Source organism: Symphalangus syndactylus, chromosome 1, assembly GCF_028878055.3.
Source record: "Symphalangus syndactylus isolate Jambi chromosome 1, NHGRI_mSymSyn1-v2.1_pri, whole genome shotgun sequence".
NCBI lineage: Eukaryota > Metazoa > Chordata > Mammalia > Primates > Hylobatidae > Symphalangus > Symphalangus syndactylus.
Window position 1 is genome coordinate 89292531 of NC_072423.2, and position 16385 is coordinate 89308915.

Genomic DNA, 16385 nt, shown 5'->3' on the forward strand with positions numbered 1-16385 from the left:
TTTGACAGCTTCCATGCAACCGGGGCATGAAGCAGGGGGTGGGTCCAGGAGGGAGAAGATTCAAAGTCTAATGTTGTAAAGATGTGCTGATTTCCCAGCGATGTCTCTGGGCAGCTCCGGCAGCGCCAGAGGGCAAAGCACAGCTGGAAGCTCAGAGCTGCGGTCCCAGGTCCTGGGGTGAGTGGTTCCCCCATGGCAGGAACAGAGGGGAGTGATTTTGTGTTTCCATGTGGAGTTGGGGGGTTGCTCGGGTGTACAGACCTGGTCCCACCTTGAAGCCAGGGAACTGGCCTCTTATACCTCTAGCCAGTCAGTTGTTGTCTGTAGGGTTGCAGCGGTGTAACTTAAACTCCCAGAAGGGAGCAGATGTGAGCCTTTAGCAACAAACAATTATACCAGCTGGAGAATGAGTGGCCCACCCAGCAGAGGGGATCTGGGAAGTAGGGGGCACCATCAGCCTCTCCCCTGGGGAGCCCCATCCTGCTACCAGTCACTGACCCTTAGAGCTGGAGGAGCCCCAGACACTTCTCTCGCAGTCTGGAAATGCATACACACAGAGAGACCAGTTCGGGAAAACAGAGCCCCAGGGAGGAGAAGGGACTTGTCGAGGGCCACGAGGGGGCAGGACTAGAATCCAGATTCTTGACTTCCTCCTTGGACGGAGGCCTCTGTTTCCTGCAGGCCTTCCAGCTGCTTCTGGGTGAGCTCCCTTTACACCAGGCACACTGTCTGGAAGCACCAGGAGGAGGCTGGTTCAGTACAGTCATAGGTGGTTTTCTAACTGGCATTCACTGAAACGCTGATCCTCTAAGGGACCCCACCCCCAACACCAGCCTGCCTGTCACATGTTGTGACACTCTCTCACTCAGCACCTCTCAATTCCTGCCTTTCTGTCCTGACATGCATGCACACACACACAGGCACACAAACGCACACGCACACACACACACCCTGAGAAGCTCTCTCTGTCCTCTAGGGCTCCACTGCACAATCTGATGAGGGTCACATTATTCGTGCCACGTTTCGTCTGCCTGCTCAGCCACAGACCTCCCATGGGCACATCTTACTCACTCCTGCCTCGGTCCCTGCAGTGTCCAGTGTAGAAACTCCACAAACAAATCCACGAATGACAGTGTTGGATCTCAGATCACTAGCTCAATACACTCAGTGCCTTTCTTCCCTCACGACCCCCTACCCCCACCCCAGGGCCCCAGAGCTCTCATGACCCTCTCCCCCTGTAAGCAGGATGGGGATGGAGGCAATAAACTCACCACTCCAGATGACAGGGACAGGGTGTACCATGTCTTAACCGAGAACGAGACGAGGACAAGGTGGAGCCTCGTTGGTGGGATTCTAGACACGCAACAGGCCAGTGGCAACTGTGGCTGACATTTATTGCTATACACCAGGCCTTGTCTGTTGCAGGCATTGTTTCAGCTACTCTTCACCACCTACCCCCAGGGACAGGCAGTGGCACTCCCCATGAGAAGGTGAGGGGAGACTCAGATGCTGAGATGTAAACAACCTGCCCAAAGTCAAAGCTCGGGGGAGCAGAGCCAGGACTTTGCACGGGGCACCCATTCTGGCTGACAGCTTCCACCGCTCATGGCTGGGCCCACTCTGCTGCTTTGCTGGGGGGTTCTGGAGGGTCCTGCCCAGCTCTGTCCCTGTCCTCTCTCCCCTCCCAGAACTGAAGGAACAATGAGAATACGTATGGGACCCAGGCATTGCGTGGCCCTGTGCAGAACGCTGAGGCCCTAGTGGCAGTGGATTTCCCGTGGGATACCAAGCTGGCTGGGTCCGTGGTCCTGAGCTGGCTGAGGGGGCTGGGGTGGGCATGGAAAGGCTAAAAAAGTTCCTTCGTGCACCAAACAGCCTGCTGCCTGCCCCCCTCTGTCAGCACGCTGTCACCTCCTAGCAGCCCGGCACAGGTGCTGGAGGTGGGCCAGGACAGCAGGGAATAAGTGCTCTAAGGAATCAGAGTTCATGCTCTTTGTCTTGGAAAGGCAGACCAGAGAGTCATAACAAACTTTTCCCCATGATGACTAAGGTCTGCCCTCTGCAACTCCTTCCTCTCCTGGTTGTATAAAATTCCTTGTAGCAGCTCTCTCTCCTGTGAGAGAAGTACTGTATTTAAAGTTGGAAGGGACCCTAGAGATCATCACTCAATTCCCATTGCCACTGTGATATGCACATGAGCAAACCAAAAGCAGAGAAAGGCCAAAAACCAGAGCCCAGAACCAGAAATTGAAACCTTCAAGGTCACTTTGCCCAAAAGCAGACCCCACAGAATACCAGTTGCATAGAACCATTGGACAATGAGAAAGAAAAAAATCCTATGGCCAGCCGGGCGCAGTGGCTCACGATTGTAATCTTAGCACTTTCGGAGGCCGAGGCGGATGGATCACCTGGGGTCAGGAGTTTGAGACCAGCCTGACCAACATGGAGAAACCCCTGTCTCTACTAAAAATACAAAATTAGCAGGGCGTGGTGGCAGGTGCCTGTAATCCCAGTTACTCAGGAGGCTGAGGCAGGAGAATCACTTGAACCCGGGAGGTGGAGGTTGCAGTGAGCCAAGATTACGCCATTGCACTCCAGCCTGGGTGACGAGTGAAAATCCGTCTCAAAAATAAAAAGAAATAAATAAATAAAAAATAAAGATTATATGGCCAATTAAGTTTGGGAAATGCTCTTAATACTAAAACAGAGTGTGCCACTTGTAGAAAATCTCAGAGTCTTTAATATGAGAAAAAGGGAGAAGAGGCTATCCATGGTTTCTCAAACTTATTTGACCATGGAACCCTTTTACTGCAGATCGGGACCAACGTTCCATGAAACATACTTTGGGAAAGGATATTCTGGATTCTTGAATCCAACTCCCTGTTGGATATTTGAACCATTCCTGCTGCCACAGCTCTCGCAAGTGAATGTCTAGGTGGAGGTACAGCTCCAGTGCCCAGGCACTCACTATCCCCATGGACAACCAGTTCCATCTGAGGCAGCTCTACTAAGAAGTCCCTCTTCTTCTGTTCTTTGCAGTGGAGTCCAGGCCTGGGTCCAGGTATTGTCCTCCTAGGTGTGCAGAGTCTAGGTGAAGCCAGTGGCTAATCTGGTTCAGGCCTCTGCCACCAAATACATCTCTTAGTCCAGCTAGCTGTGTCAGACGGACTTCTGAAGGCTTGGGAACTGAGAGAGGGAGTTCCCATGCATAGCTGGGCAGAGTCACAAAGAGAGTCATGCAGCACTGTGTCTATGAGCTCAGCTTCTGAAGCCCAGGAAAGGAGACCCTTTGCCCACTCACCCCACAAAATCAGGGGTCATCACTGCAGGCCCATGGAGATATCAATCAGGGGGTCCCACCCAGCAGCCCAGGCCCAGACCACTGGTGATGGAGTAAGACCATGCGTGGTTCCAATTCCAGGCACTTCCTCACTGTGTGACCATGGCCAAGGCAGGCAACCTCTCTGAACCTTGGTTTCCTCTTCTATGCAATGGTGCTGACTTCCTGAGTATTAAGGGAGGTTGCCAGGCAAAACTGCCTCCTGGTACAGTGACCGGCATACAGTGCTCACCCGACTGTGAGGCCCCATCTGGCTCTTTGGCTGTTGATAATGTCCTTTCCTTTCCCCTCTACCCAGTCCAGGATATAGTCACCTGGGCTATCTGTCCCTCCAAACTTCCCAAGGTTCTTTCCCTGCATCCCTGTGGAAAATGTGGATGCTCCATGGAACTTCCTGGATCCACAAGTCAGACTTAAAAGTGAGAGGAATGCCCCTCCCTTTTCATTCATCCAGGATAGAGTCTGAGAGCAGCCTCTCTCTCTCAAGGATTTGCTCATGAGCCTCAACCCCATGGAGAAACCATCTCTGACCTCAATCCCCGCAAGCCAGCTCCCTTTATTCCCCACCCAGCTCTCCACTTTCTGGGACAGAAAGGCTACATTGAATTTTTCTCACCAAGTCCCCAGGCAGCCCCCAAGCCCTAGTGCATCCCGCGGCATCAGTATACACTATACCAGGCCCTGTCTGCAGGTCGTGTGTTCAGCCCGCTTCTAAATTTTTTCCTAACTCCGTTTTGTGCCCATGAGAACATCCAGAACATTCATTTCCAATTGTTGAGCCAACTGTGCATGAAGGACTTAAGCCCCAGGCTCTGGAGCCAGCCTGCCATGCTTCAAGTCCAAGTCACTTATTGGCTGTGTGACCATGGGCAAGTGGCTTAACCTTTCTGAGCCTCATCTGCAAAATGAGAGTGAGGACAGTATTTATCTAATAGGTTTGGAATGAGGACAAAATCAGGTAATGCATGTAGAAGGTTTATCTCAGTGCCTGGAGCAGAGAAAGTATTTGTAAATGTTAGCATCGTTAAATATGGACTTCCTGACTCAGTGTTGGCTCATAAGAAGTCCTCGGTGGAAGATATTTTCTTCCCTTCTCTCCAGGAGGCATAGGCACCACCACAGGAGGCAGGACAATTATTTCCCACCTGTCTTCAGTCACTCATCTTGGGCCAGTGGATGGAGACTGTTTACAAAGCCCCTCCATCGACCCGCACCTGTTGCACCTCCCAACTCTTCCAAACTGCAGTCTGGCCACTTTGGGTGAGCTCTGTCTTCCACTGGTTGTGAAGTTTGCCTGGTCCGCGTTTTTCTGCCCCAAAAGGAGCTGTGTCTTTGCAACCCCAGAAAGGCTGTGAGCAGCAATTACTCCCATCCCCAGGGGCCAGATTATTCCAGGTCAAATCAAGACCAGGGGCTGCTGGACAGGGCAACCACGGTTCTGGAAAGATCCAGTCCCGTAAACAGACGTGATTGGCAGAGGCTCACCCAGGCACAAGCCTCAGAAATGAGACAGGTTCTGATGGCCTTTCTCCCTGTCCTGCAGCCAGGGCACCCATCCAGCGTCAATGAAAGCAGAAGCCACAGTTATTCCCAGCCGTTGTGCTAGGGGGCTCCCGTCATGGCAAGTCCTCAGCCCAGTCCAGCCCTGGCAGACAAGTGCACCCCAGAACACGACCCAGCCCAAGCTCCTGGCTCCACACCAGCACGAGAAATCCCAGAAGAGAAGCAGCCTTCTCAAGGAACTGGGGGTGAGCATCCACTTCCCAGGGTCCTGGCAGTGGGAGGAAGAGGAGAGGGGGATATGAGGAGGATGCTGGGGGGCCCCAAGGGGAGAAAGGGAAAAGAGATAGGCTCCAGCTTTCCTGCCAAACATTCATCTGAACTAGAAAAGACCTTGAGGATTGGAGAGAATCTGCCCACACCTAATACTGCCTTGTGAGGTTTGGACAGGGCCCTGTCCTGGGGAGAATGGCAGAAGGCTGCCAGCTCCAGGATAGACAGCTCCCACCCATGGGGCCCTTGGCAGCTTCAGCTCTTTCTGCAGGAAATCCTAGGGAGTGGTCCTTCTTAGAGAGCCTGGTCTCTGGGATCCCTAAGAGGATGGAAGGGACACAGCACAGACAGTAGGTCCAGGGCACCAGTAGCCTCAATTAGAGCCAGTGACCAATGCCCTCACCCCAGCCATTCTCTCTTCCCCACCCAGGCCTTCCACATCACCATCGCTCTGCTGCACCTGGTCTTTGGGGGCTACCTGGCCTCTACAGTCAAGAGCCTTCACCTGGTGGTGCTGAAGTCTTGGTATCCATTCTGGGGGGCTGCCTCTGTGAGTAGAAGGCAAAACACAGACTGGGTGTGGGAGTCTGCAAAGCAGGCCTGGGAGGCCCTGGCATTTGGGACAGGATGCAGGGTGGGATAGAGAGAGCTAATAGATGTGCGGTAGAAGTGAGGCCCTTTCTCCAGTGGTCCTATCTCTGCTTCTTTTATCTCAGTCACCATGGAAATAGCTCCTTCCAGGGAGCCCCTATCAATTCTGAGTCCCAAGAGAGCACTCAGAGGCTATTCACTCTCCCATAATTGAATATGTGCATTTGGCAAAGAGGAGGGTGAGTAGGACCCAGAGACAGCTTCATTCTTCCCTGGCCTTCTGAGCAGCCACGCTGCCTCTGGATCCAGCTACAGGTGCCCTGATGGGGTTGGGCTACGCAAACACACAGGGTGTAAGGCGTGGCTCCTGTTCTCCCAAGGCCATCAGCCAGGATGGGAGATGACAGCGGACCAGTGCATGCACCATTTCCCAGAAGCTCTACATTCCTTCAGGTCTCCAGGGAGCCCACCCCATTCCTGACTCCCAGGTGGAGTCCTGCCTATGCACTAAGTCCAAGCTCCAGGGCACTGTCTTGGGCAAGTATCCCAATCCCCTTTTCACATCAGTCCTCTGTTCCCACTGCCCACAGGATGGGGCTTTCACTGCACAGTGATAGAACTTTCTACACATGCAGTGTTTATTCACCCTGTGCTCCCAGGGACTAGCCCATAGTAGGTGCTCAGTGCACGTTGGAAAGAATGATTGCAGAGGTGCTCCCAGAGACCTTGGAAGCAAGAACTCATATCCTCCCACCTGCAAGATTCAGGAAAAGAGAAACAGTCGGGGTAGAGGGGGTAGTGCCACTGATCCCAGAGGGATGGTTTGGGTTTGTAAAATGAGGGAAGCAGGAGGGGCTAAGAGGGAGCTCTAAGTGCAGGGCACAGCTTGGTCCAAGGTGTAGAGACGGGAGGAGCTATGGAGGTTTGTGCACATGGGAAGATGTGAGGTGGGGCAGTGCCTGGGATGGGCCACATGGCAGGCAAGAGGAGCTCACTTTGCCGGAGGAATAGTATTCTCTGCCCCACTGGCTGCCAAGGGTTGATTTTCTTGGAGAATAGGGGTGGGGGTGGGAATTTGTGGGTTTTGAGGAGCCCCAGCTTCTCTCCTTTGGCTTTCAAATCTGTCCTGCAGTTTCTCATTTCAGGGATCTTGGCGATAACAATGAAGACCTTTTCTAAAACTTACCTGGTGAGTGGGTGCACTGAGATCATTCTCTTCCATCCACGCATGGCATAACTTTGTTAAGGGCATCTGTCTGTAGGGCTGATTGTGGGGGCACTTCTCCAGGACTTGCTAAGAGCAGGCTCTTGCCTTCAGGACAGCAGAGGATGTCCGAGCAGAAGGGTCCAGATGCAGACAGGCAGACAGATTTGGCTGTGGGAGGAAAGGAAGCACCATCTGAAGATTCTCTCTTTCCAGTGCGGTGAGGCAGAGAAGGAAATGGCTCCCAGGCACCCTGACCCATCCATCTAGGACACAACTTTGCTTCCTCTCAAATCTACTGAGTCTTAGTCTTAATCACCACATAGCCTGCAAGCCCCAGCCTCCAGCTGGATTTGCATCTACTTCTCCTCTCTAAGAGCCAGGCAGATGGAACTGTGGTCCTCCCTGTTCTGCCCATGCTGGCCACTGCTCAAACACCTTGCCCTCTCCCCTGCACACATGGCTCCCATCTTTGACTTACTCCTGACCACTCAAGACAACCTGTATGTCTGGTCCTCCTGGAGATCTTCCCTGACCTCCATGGCTGTCTTCCATGCTACCACAACTCTGTGGACTTACCTGTCTCTACCATACACTAAATTCTCTCTGGGCAGAATGTGCCTGAGCATCATGGTAGCCCAAGGTGGCCCAAGTAGGCACAGAGTAGACACCTAGCACAAGACTGGATGGATGGAGGTGGATAGATGATGGAAGGAACATCCCTGCAAATCACAACCCACACCCAGGTTTTCTCACCTCCCCTCCTTCTGCCCCCAAAGCCCAAGCCAGGTCCTTCCCTATTTGTGTCCCTCAGCCTGGCTAGGCTGTGGTTGCTCCCTGCTTTCTCAGAGGGCATAGAGAATAGAAGGATGGTTGTGCAGTTTACCCAGCAGAGGCAGGAGATGCTTGACAAAGACGTGCCCATTCCCCAGACCTCACCCTCCTGGGCTGAGCCCCTTTTAGAACCATAGGCCTCTTGCTTTGTATACCTGAGCATAAGGACACTCTTACTGTAAAGAAACCCATTCCAGTATAAAAGGCTACAGATTCCATGTGTGCATAGTCTTTCCTCACTGCAAGGATTTGCACTTGGCAAGAGGCTCTTGGAATGATGCTTAACCCGAGAGGACGATGAATACAGGCATTTCAGGGACCATGGTGGGTGGGCAGAGAAAAGGCCCAGTACTGGGATATGTGAGGATAGGGCACTTTCAGAGCTCCTCCTGACCTTTCTGGTGGGGAAGGAGCTGGATGAGGGGTCACCTGGGTGTCGAATCCCTGACACTTGGCATAGCTGATGTAGGATGGTCGGGGCTGGCTTTGAGCAGGAGGTGGCAATAGGGCATCCTTTATTGCAAAGCTCTTGGATCTGAAGGCAGCTCTTGGGTTCTCCCAATTTGTCCCATAGAAGGCAAGGGCCAGCTGGGGCCTCCTCAGTGGTCACACAATAGCAGCTCAGCTCCTGTGTAAGGGGCTGAGGGGCCAGTGACAGGCAGAGGGGGCCTTGGGCCCAATGACAGGCAGAGTCTCTCCTGAGGCTACAGAGGAAGCTACTGGGAAGCATGGGGGGAGGACCTAGCCCCAGGTCTCCACCCGTTGGACAGCTGTTACCTTTATTTTTCACCTATAGAAGATGTTGTGCCTGATGACAAACCTCATCAGCCTCTTTTGCGTGCTGTCTGGCCTCTTCGTCATCTCCAAGGATCTCTTTCTGGAGAGCCCATTTGAGTCCCCGATCTGGAGAATGTACCCCAACTCCACGGTGAGTACCCAGGCCTGGAGGGCCCTCTGACTTCAGTGAAGGTGCTGCCTTGGATTTGGCCAACAGGAGGTTTCCAGCTCACAGAAAGCCCTTCCTGGAGCCCAGGTGTGGGCTGCTGGGCCCTTGGCCAACCTGTTTCTGTCCCCACAAGGTGTGGTGGAAAGGGGGGTGCTGGGCTGCTGACTGGTCAGCATCACTGAATCCAAGTCCACTTTTATAGATTGGGAAATCGGGCCAGAGACGGGGAGGAGCCTGCGTGAGGTCATGCAGCAACTTGACCGCAAATCCAGGACCACAGCCTAAAACTGCTGATTTCCCAGCCAGGGCTCTAAGCATGGTGTCCTTGGTGGCCCCTGTGATCCGGAAGCCTCCCAGCAGCCTTGCAAAGCTGGCCAAGTCCACTTTGTTACCCTCATCTTCTGGGAGTGAACGCTGAGGTCCAGAGAGGCTAGATTAGTGGGTCTTTGACTCCAAGCCTGGTGCTCTTTTCACCATACCACTGCTGCCTCTGAAGCAGAAGGCAGACCGCTGGGTGCCTCTGGGCCAGGCTCCAAGAATTCTTTTTTCTTTTTTTGGTGGGGGATGGGGGGAAACGGAGTCTCACTCTTGTCACCCGGGCTGGAGTGCAGTGGCAAGATCGAGGCTCACTGTAATCTCCACCTCCCAGATTCAAGCAATTCTCCTGCCTCAGCCTCTCGAGTAGCTGGGATTACAGGCACCCACGACCACACCAGGCTACTTTTTGTATTTTTAGTAGAGATGGGGTTTCACCATGTTGGCCAGGCAGGTCTCGAACTCCTGACCTCTAGTGATCCTCCCACCTCAGCCTCCCAAAGTGCTGGGATTACAGGCGTGAGCCACCACGCCCACAAGGGTTCTGACCATAGTGGTTTGTTATTCCTTATCTCCTCCCAGCACATACACACACGTGCATACACATGCACATCACATGCATGTGCGAGCATGCATGGACACACATGTGCGTGCACACACACACATATACATATGCTTCCCCATCAAATGCATGTGATACTATGAGATGTCTCCCAGCTGCACAGCTCTTCCCCTCCCCTGCTGTAAAACATGCTCCCTCACTCTGGGACTAGGTACCCCCATCTGTCAAATAGGCTTGGATCAGATGATCCTAAGGCTACCTTCATTCTTACCAGGGACCCATGAGATTCTCCAGCCCTCAAACGTTAGGCCAATACTCACCAAAGACCCATATGTGCCAGGCATTGAGTGTACGGCAGTGACCAAGACAGACCCAGTCCCCGTTCCACAGAGACCCACCCTGCCTTCCCCACGCACACCTGGGAGCTGAAGCCCCAACTGCCCTTTGCTGTGGATCTGACTCCTGCCTGGCTAAGCCCACGTGACGCGTGCAGACACCCAGCGAGGCCTCACCCTGCCTTCCTTCCCTCTCCCCTCTCAGGTCCACATCCAGAGGCTGGAACTGGCCTTGCTCTGCTTCACTGTCCTAGAGCTGTTCCTGCCAGTGCCCACAGCTGTCACAGCCTGGAGAGGGGACTGCCCATCTGCAAAGGTAAGACAAGGGCTTGTCTTCCCAGGAAGACAACAAATGGGGGCATGAGGCAGCAGAGGGCTCAGAAAGGAAAGATACGTGGGGGTTACAACAGGAGCGTGTTTCATTCATTCCTCACGTTGCTGCGCATTCACTAAGTGACAGCCCACAGTCCACTAGGGGAGCCAAGGCACGGGGGCGAGAGAGGAGGCCAATCCAAGGAGAAAAGGGTGAGGCTGCCAGAGAGGAAACTCCATGCATGCTCAGAACAACAGGCTACTGTGCTGCCAGCACTGAAGGCCCTGGGGAAATTGCATCACAGAGACCCATGGTGACTGGGCAGGACTCGAACCCACAGGCATAGGTGGAAGAGGGACTTTCAGCAGAGCAACAACAGCACGAGCACTGGCTTGGAGACAGGATGGAGAAGGCCTGGGGAAGCCACAGTGTGTGTGGAGTTTGGCCGCGGTGGAAACAAGTGACAGACAGAGTCATTAAAGATTGGGCATTTAAGGAATTCCAGGGACTCTATTAAGCACTATATTGATGGATCAATCGATGATGTATGGATGGATATAGAGGTGCAGATATACAGATAAATATAGCTGTATTTAACTTTATCTTCTCAACAACCCTTTTTCTTTTGAGACTGAATCTCACTCTGTCACCCAGGCTGGAGTACAGTGGCACGATCTCGGCCCACTGCAACTTCTGCCTCCCAGGTTCAAACAATTCTCCCACCTCAGCCTCCCAAGTAGCTGGGACTACAGGCACGTGCCACCACATTTGGCTAATTTTTGTATTTTTTTTAAGTATAGATGAGGTTTTGCCATGTTGGCCAGGCTGGTCTCAAACTCCTGACCACAAGTGATCTGCCAGCGTTGGCTTGTGGCCCCTTCTCCCACCTTCAAAGCCAGCATCACAACATCCTCCAATAACCCTGTCTCCCTCTTCTACCTTTAAGGACACTTATCATCATACTGGGCCTAGACAGATAATCCAGGAGAATCTCCCCATCTCAAAGCTGATTGGAAACCTTAATTCCATCTGGGAATTCCAGAATTCCCAAAGTTCTGGAATTACAGGCATGAGCCATCATGCCCAGCCCTCAACAACTCTTTGAGGTATTTAAATTTCCATACTACAGACTAGCAAGCTAAGGTTCAGAGAGGTCACATCACTTCCCAAGGAGAAGCAGCCAGTCAGGAAATCCAGGACTCAGCCCTCAGGCTGACCCACAGCCTCAACCTTGTCTACCAGTGGGGATGGCAGAATGGCAGACTGGGGCTAGATATATTTTAAAATAGAAGGTAAGTCTCTCCCCACCCCAAAGATCCTTAAAAGTTCAGGATAAGGATATTTTATAAAAGAAAAAAATAAATAAATAATAAAGACCCTAACCAGAAGTGATCTCCAAGGCTCATTTCTTTAAAGAAAAAAAAATCATATTACAATCTCAACTTTAGAACACTATAAAAAAAAGTGCCAAATCCCCCATAATTCTTCAAGTTTGACACTGATTTTCATGTTAGTGACCTCATCACACAACCGAGTGTTCATGTAATGCATATACAAGTTGACGGCCTCTGAGTTTCATTTAACATCAAGCAGAGAAGTTGTCTTTGTTTTAATTCCTGGCTGCCTGGCAGGAAGTCTTCTCATTAAGACATCAGAAAGCCAGATGGGGGTCTTGAGTCACTGAGGCCAACCCCACTTTTAAGGATGGGGAAAACTGAGGTCCCGTACCCAGCTGCAGCTGTGAGCAATAATTGTTCCTATTTATTGACCTTTGCTGTTTTCCAGGCACTGTGCTAGTGCTGCAGGTGGCTGTATTGGTTTTCTATTGATGTTGTAGTAAATTATCACAAATTTGGTGGCTTAAAATGACACCTGTATTATCCTACAGCTCTGGAAGTCAGCAGCTTGAAATAAGTCTCAAGGTCTCAAATCAAGGTGTGTTGCCAGGACTGCATCCCTTCCGGGGGCATCGAAAAGAATCTCTTTCCTTGCCTTTTCCAGCTTCTAGAGGCTGCCTGCATTCCTCGGCTTGCGGCCTCTTCTTCCACCTGCAAAGCCAGCATCACAACATCCTCCAATAACCCTGTCTCCCTCTTCTATCTTTAAGAACCCTTGTCATCATACTGGGCCTAGAGAGATAATCCAGGAGAATCTCCCCATCTCAAAATTGATTGGAAACCTTAATTCCATCTGCAACCTTAATTCCTCTCTGCCATGTGACCAGAGATTAGGACATGGACGTCTTCTGGGGGCCGTGCTTCTGCCTACTGCACTAGCTAAGACTTCCTTGAATCTCATAGCCATTCTGGGACACAGGTTCTGCTTTTCCATTTTAAAGAGGAAAAAATGAACCTTAGAAGAGTTAAGTGACTTCCCATGGTCTCACAGCCAGTAAGCAGCCAGGCTAGGTCTCCCAATGGGCCCTGTGCCCTCCCCATCGGTAAGGACAGTGCCAGGGACAGGCTTTCCAGCACTGAGTTGGTGCCACCCTCATCACAAATCAGGGATGGAGGTGTGGCAGCAATCACTGGGGGACACTGTTGGCATTAGACCTGCCTCTAGAGTGTATCCTGGCTAGAAGGGACTCGGGTCATTACCTGGCCCAGCCCCACTCAGGAAACCCAACAGGGTGAGTGACTTGCACCTGGTCACCAGGACACTGGTAGCGGGATGGGAACCAGGGCCCCATCCACTGACTCCCATGTGGGCCTCCCCCTACTCCCTTTTCAAGAACAAGGAGGGTGGAGGGAGTCACACGCTGGTCTATGGAAGTCGCTTCATCTCTCAAGCCTCAGTTTCCCCATGTTCGTGGAGAACTTGAGTCTTCAGAAGTGAACTAGCAGAGAAGTGTTTCCAAAGCAGCCAGTCACTCCACAGCTGTGAGCAGCAGGGGCGGTGACTTTTCTTTTGCAGAATGATGACGCATGCCTTGTTCCGAACACACCATTGCATCTCAAAGGCCTGCCAATGGAGCCCCCACCATCCTACCAGAGTGTGATTCAAGGGGACGCACAACACAAGCAACATCAGAGGTGGAGAGGTTTGGCCCCGGCTCCCCAGACCTTCAGAACCCACGCTTGGCCCCTTCTCCCTGGCATGGATAGAAACCAGTTCCCAAGGGAGCTGTGATAGGCAAGGGGCTAACAGTGCTGCAGCTAGGACTGCCTGGCCTGGGAGTGGTAGCCAAGGCAGCAATGGTCCTATCCCCTCAGGCACTAGAGGAACTCCCAGGGCCCCCCAGGAACATCTCAGCCCCTGACTTTGTTGACCAGAGCTACCTCAGCTGAACCTGGGCGCAACCAGGACCCCTCACCTTCCCTGCCAGCTTCCAGAGCAAACTCCTGGGCCTGCAGCCCCCAGGTGCCCCCCATGTCCTCTGGCCTCCCTTGCCTGCCTTCTCTGATCAATGGTGGATGCACAGGGGGATATAAGGGCAGCCAGGAAGGAAGGTCTCCAGAGCGGCACAGGCAGGGGCTTCCCTTGCCTCAACCTACTAAGACGTCTCTGAGGGAGCCTGTGTGTCTGAATCCCTGGATTTGGGCTGAGGGCAGCTGGGGAGTTGAGTCCCATAGAAACTGTGTACAGTTCTTCCCTCTGAACCAGACCCTCTGCCTGAATCTTTTTGCCCTCCTGGGCCTCAATGTCTCCATCTGTAAAGTGGAGGTGCAAGGATGACATGATCCAGGAGTCTCCCAGCTTGAAAGCTCTGAGATCAGGAGAATTCAAGGTTCGCAGTTGTCACATCGAGGTTGCCAGTTAGACTTCAGCCTCGGAATTTCAAACCTACTTGTGCTGAGTAAACAATGTGAGGGAGAGGGGCCTGTCTTCCTCATTTTCCTGATTTCAGTCATCTGAGGATAGTCTTCAGGATTTTTGCTTATTTGTGAGCCGCAATGTATTCTGGTTTTTTTCCACACTGATTCTTTTTTCTATATTATTTTAAAGGGGCACTTTGTAGCAGCAAGATATGCGAAATCAGTATCTTTCCATAAACAGAAGCAAACCCCAAAAATAACAAACACGTGAAATAAAACGCAATTTTCCCCTCCAATCCCGTGGTCTCACCCACTGCTTCCCTTCCTCTTGCTAGCTCTGCCCCAGCCACCATGGCTTCCTTGAGGTTCCACAGACACCCCAGGGATACCCCTGCCTCTGAGCCATCACCCTTGCCCTTCCTCCACCTGGATTCTCTTCCCCCAGGTATTGGCAGAGCTCACTCTTTGAATCTTTACTGGGCCACCGACTCTGAGCCAAGTAAATGTTATTTAATCTCAATGTCATTTAATCCTCCCATCAATCTGTGACATAGCTGCTGTTACTATTAATATCTCCATTTCATGCAGGCTCAGAGAAGTTAAGCAAGTTGCCCCAGACGCATGGATCGTCACTGACGGAGCTGGGATCTGGACCCAGACTGCAAACTGAAGAGCCACTGCCTGACAATGCCCAAACTTGGTTGGAGCATAGCCCCTGCTCTCCCAAAGTTGCACTTTCACTGGGAAGATGAGATTTGCACATACAAAAGGCTAGTGCGACGGTCTATACAGCAAAGTCAGCCCTTATAGTTCCTGGGAACCCTGTCCTCTCGGATAAGCCATTTCTTACACAGTTGACGGCTCAATACATGTGGTAACCCAGATTGTTTTGTTTTCTTTTGCTTTGTTTTGTTTTGTGAGATGGAGTCTTGCTCTGTTGCCCAGGCTAGAGTGCAGTGGCACTATCTCAGCTCACTGCAACCTCCACCTCCCTGGTTCAAGTGATTCTCCTATCTCAGCCTCCCAAGTAGCTGGGACTACAGGCACACGCCACCACGCCCAGCTATTTTTTATATTTTTAGTAGAGACAGGATTGCACCATATTGGTCAGGCTGGTCTCGAACTCCTGACCTCAGGTGATCCACCTGCCTCGGCCTCCCAAAGTGCTGGGATTACAGGCGTGAGCCACTGTGCCCGGCCCAGGTTTTGAAGTTGTCCGAGATAGCAGTCTGCTCTCTACTGTCTTATAAAATCCCTGTGTGAAGGGATGCTCTCAGTATCATTTGCCCTTGCACAGAATATCCCTGGGGTTTGAGGTTCTTTGAATTCTCCTTCTTTGTCATCTCTTTCACTGCCACTTCTGGCTGTGGTCACTAGCTTGGCCGTAGCACCTCTCTTCTCCACTTCTGATCTGCTGCTTCTAACCTTCTATAGATTGCAGCTGGCTTTAAAATAGATTGTAAAGTGTAAGGCATTAGGTTCTGAGAGAGCGGCAGAGAGAGCCATGCAAATGTTTAGGACAAACCCAGTCTTTTTTTTTTTTTGAGACTCGCTCTGTCACCCAGGCTGGAGTGCAGTGGTGCGATCTTGGCTCACTGCAACCTCCGCCTCCCGAGTTCAAGCAATTCTCCTGCCTCAGCCTCCCGAGTAGCTGGGATTACAGGCGACCACCACCACGCCCAGCTAATTTTTTGTATTTTTAGTAGAGACGGGGTTTCACCATGTTAGCCAGGATGGTCTCGAACTTCTGACCTCATAATCAGCCCGCCTCGGCCTCCCAAAGTGCTGGGATTACAGGCGTGAGCCACCGCCTCTGGCTGAAACCCAATCTTTCAAAAGATGAAAGGGGGTGATGGAGAAAACCTTGGCTTGTTTGTCTAAAGACCTGGGTGCAAACTCTAGCTCTGCCAATCACTTACCGTGTGGGTTTGACTCAGTCCCTTCCCCTCCCTAGGTCCCAGTTTCTCCATTTGTAAAACAAGCAATTGTGCTACACTGATGGTTTACATCAATAAAGGTCGAAACGGCTTCTGGTTCGACTTCTATTTTTCAAAAATCAGTCAGTGGAAGACTTGTCAATGTTCCGTTTGAAAGGGCACTGCCTCCGCAGGTGCGTGGTGGAAGCCCAGGCAGCGTTCGCTGGTCTCGGGGAAGCATGGCCACAGCCCACTCCCTGAGTGGCTCATCAATACTGCGACCTGCTAGAATGGCTGGTATCTTCTACACAGTATGCAGAATTTCTAACACCAGGCTAGAAACAGAAAGCAATCTTTGACTATTGTTAATGCTGTGGTTAAATTTTAGTCTGTATTTTGACTTTTTTTTTTTCAATTTTTTTTCTCTTTTGAGATGGAGTCTCACTCTGTCACCCAGGCTAGAGTGCAATGGCACGATCTCTGCTCACTGCAACCTCCGCC

The 16385-nt window shown here is 51.8% G+C and overlaps 1 protein-coding gene across 1 annotated transcript; it reads left to right on the top strand.

Annotated features, from left to right (window-relative positions):
* The first annotated feature begins 88 nt into the window (after positions 1–88).
* MS4A10 (membrane spanning 4-domains A10) lies at positions 89–15996 on the top strand. The gene is made up of 8 exons (XM_055294138.2): positions 89–177; positions 4884–5088; positions 5544–5663; positions 6837–6893; positions 8539–8670; positions 10106–10216; positions 13127–13245; positions 14557–15996. Exons 1-8 carry the CDS (start codon positions 101–103, stop codon positions 14636–14638), a joined length of 903 nt encoding a protein of 300 aa, XP_055150113.2. The 5' UTR covers positions 89–100; the 3' UTR covers positions 14639–15996.
* Positions 15997–16385: the final 389 nt, after the last annotated feature.

Coding starts and splice junctions, on each gene's coding strand:
- MS4A10 (XM_055294138.2), top strand. CDS start 101: ATGTCTCTGGGCAGCTCCGGCAGCGCCAGAGGGCAAAGCACAGCTGGA. Junction 5,664..6,836: donor CATTCTGGGGGGCTGCCTCT/GTGAGTAGAAGG, acceptor TCTGTCCTGCAG/TTTCTCATTTCAGGGATCTT. Junction 10,217..13,126: donor GGGACTGCCCATCTGCAAAG/GTAAGACAAGGG, acceptor TTTCTTTTGCAG/AATGATGACGCATGCCTTGT.